Here is a 2,930-nt window from a genome sequence, read left to right on the forward strand (position 1 = left end):
AGGTTCAGCTGGAGACAGTTAATAACTTAATAAGGTTCTTCGACATATCAGCAGCATTCCTGGGGATAAGCAAGGGACTGTTGGTAAGGTTCTTGGTCTATGCTAGACCAATAAGCACTATATATTACTATTATTCTAGGTTACTCAGACTACATCTAAGACTGGTATGAATGTTTAAGAGTAGAGTTTGTTGATCTCAGTGAAGACATGCAACTTAATAAATGAATATAAAATGGAATTCAAATTTTAACCAATATGAATTAAAAATGTGAACAACTTCATCTATTAAAGGCAGTCTTCTGGCTATCGCAGTGCTAATGCCTATAAGCTGTTATGGTACTAACCCCTGTAACAAAACTCTTTTACTTACCACAGCAGGCAATAAAATTTTGCCATACTTTATTTGTACATATGTACCAACAGTAAACCTACAGAATGATATTCATGGATATTTAAACACAATTTCTGTCGTGTCAGCGAATTGTGATATAATTATTGAAGGCATTTCTCATAAACAACAAATTACATAGAAAAGTATGTTTCTTACTAGAAGATAATTTGTATCCATCACTCGTGCTAAAGCTTCCTAATGCTTTCATAGAATATCAAAGACGAATAAAAATGGATGAATAATATAACAAATTTGTAAGACACACAAGGCAGTTATTTCAATATGCGGCATTTTAATAAAAGTTACTTACTCGACTCGGATGCTGGACAGGTCTCCTGGAGAAGTATCATCTGTGGATTCCGGTGCCAGAGGCATGCCTTCAACAACAGCAGTTGACTGGTTCAGATCAGTTAGAGTGTGGGTGGAATGGGTAATGACCTCACTGCAGTGACAAATCAACATATCAGGCATGGGACTGACACAGAACTGTTGAGAAAGCAGCTTTTTGTACTATCAGATATACTTACTCGACTGGGATGCTTGACAGGTCTCCTGGAGAAGTATCATCTGTGGATTCCGGTGCCAGAGGCATGCCTTCAACAACAGCAGTAGACTGGTCCTGATCAGTTCGAGTGTGGGTGGACTGGGTAATGACCTCACTGCAGTGACAAATCAACATATCAGACATGGGACTTTGACACTTTTACGATATAAATATGATTAGATACAAATTTACTTGACGTTGGTGGGTCACGTGGAGTAGTATAATGTGATATCCTTTGAATTAAGGCTTGGACTGCTACACAGTTGTTGACAATGGATACTAGGCTTCATATAAACACTTTTCAATTTTCGTTGGCATTTTTCTTTTATATCGAAACTGGATTAAAAAATGGAACGCACTTTGGAATGTCCTCAATGCACTGACTGTACACAATTTAATACTTACTCATTAAGTGATTGCAGTAAATGTTCAAGCATGCTGTCCTCCAAGGATATACTGAGGTCTTCATCGTCAAAAAGAGTATATTTTGATTCGGGTTGAGACACGGCAGAGACCAGTGGGACACAATGATTTGGGATCCAGTTTTCCATCACCATATCACTTCGTGTTGACGTCCACAAGAACAGAGCAGTTTTGGTGCCACTTTCCCTGTTTACAATCTTCCTGGGAATTATTGTGCGATTAAGTATGCATCTGGGAAGAGCCGCACCACATTTGGGATACAAAGAAATAATATTGCAATTCAACACTGATGATAGGGCAAATATTTGCCAAATGCCCATGTAAGATCCACCTGCCCTTACATCCATAGCCTCCAATTCAAACATTCTTCTTGCTACAGGTGGTGTTATTTTTTCCCCTGATGTGTACATTTCGGAGAACATCGTGTAGGAATTAAGTAGATGTTTAGCTTCGTTTGTAGGTAAAATTATACCCTTGTTAAGAAAGGTGTTGTCGGTATATTCGTCAATTCCCATGCACATTTCTATAACGATCCTGGTCCGCATTTCCTCATGAGCAAGCTCATCCCGAAATGCCACTACACTGGCTGATCGAGGAAAACAGATTCCATCTGCTCCAACTTTTACTGGAATCCACTGATGGTACCTTTCATCCAGCTCATCAACAGGCAAAAGCCCTAATGCGACCTTGTCAGCAACAAGTTTGTTGTTTACAGCACACACTGGAATCAACCCCTATCGATGGATATGTTTGGGCTAACTGTTCATTTAAAGATACACACTTCATTTGCAACATGTCAAAGTCACCAGCAGTCTGCAAGTTGAACAGTTTTTTTTCTAAAATATTCTCTCCTGGTTTTCCTCTCATCATCTGTTTGCAGAACAGATTCATCTTGGTTTCCATCCTGTTCTTCTTTTCTGGTTTTGATTCCATCTTCTGTATGAGGCACAGATTCATCTGGGTTGTCATCCTGTTCTTGTTTTCTTCTTGTTCCATATTTCCTTCCCTTTGTCAAACATTTCAGTTCTTTCCTTGCTCTTTTGGTATTGACTCCATCTTCTGTATGAGTCACAGTTTCATCTAGGTTTCCATTTTGTTCTTGTTTTCCTGTTGCTGATTTTTCTTGGTCAGTTTTCAAACCACTTGGTTTTGTTATTTTCCTTCCTCGCATTTTCTTTGAAAGTTGTACTTTCTTTGCAGTTGCCTGTTTCACAACATTGTGTTCTTCCCATGGTTCAACAAAAAGATGATTTTGACATTCCTCTTGTTCTTTCCCACCATTCAAACAACCTGTGCAGGAACAGCTGAGCTTTCTTGCATTAATGACGCCTGGTCTAACTGACCTCACAGAATGCACCTGCTGGGTTCCTTTAATTGTCTTCAGTGCTGGAGTGGTTTCTGACCTCTTGATTGTTTCCTCATAGAAAAACCCTCTCTTTTTGTGCTCACACTCTCCATTTTTGTCAATAGTCATATTTTCCTTGCAGAAGTTGTAAAAATCTAGAGCATTCTGAATAATGCCTTGCCGACTTCTAACATAAAGCTCTGCAGCTTTTTTTACAACTTCACCCA

General features: G+C 39.0%; 1 protein-coding gene across 1 annotated transcript; it reads right to left on the reverse strand.

Moving 5' to 3' along the window:
• Window positions 1–914: 914 nt before the first annotated feature.
• LOC117321460 (vertnin-like) lies at window positions 915–2,669 on the reverse strand. The gene is made up of 2 exons (XM_033875875.1): window positions 1,341–2,669; window positions 915–1,050 (listed from the first exon to the last, which is right to left on the reverse strand). Exons 1-2 carry the CDS (start codon window positions 1,901–1,903, stop codon window positions 915–917), a joined length of 699 nt encoding a protein of 232 aa, XP_033731766.1. The 5' UTR covers window positions 1,904–2,669.
• Window positions 2,670–2,930: the final 261 nt, after the last annotated feature.

The sequence above is a fragment of the Pecten maximus genome, unplaced genomic scaffold (assembly GCF_902652985.1).
Source record: "Pecten maximus unplaced genomic scaffold, xPecMax1.1, whole genome shotgun sequence".
Classification (NCBI taxonomy): Eukaryota; Metazoa; Mollusca; class Bivalvia; order Pectinida; family Pectinidae; genus Pecten; species Pecten maximus.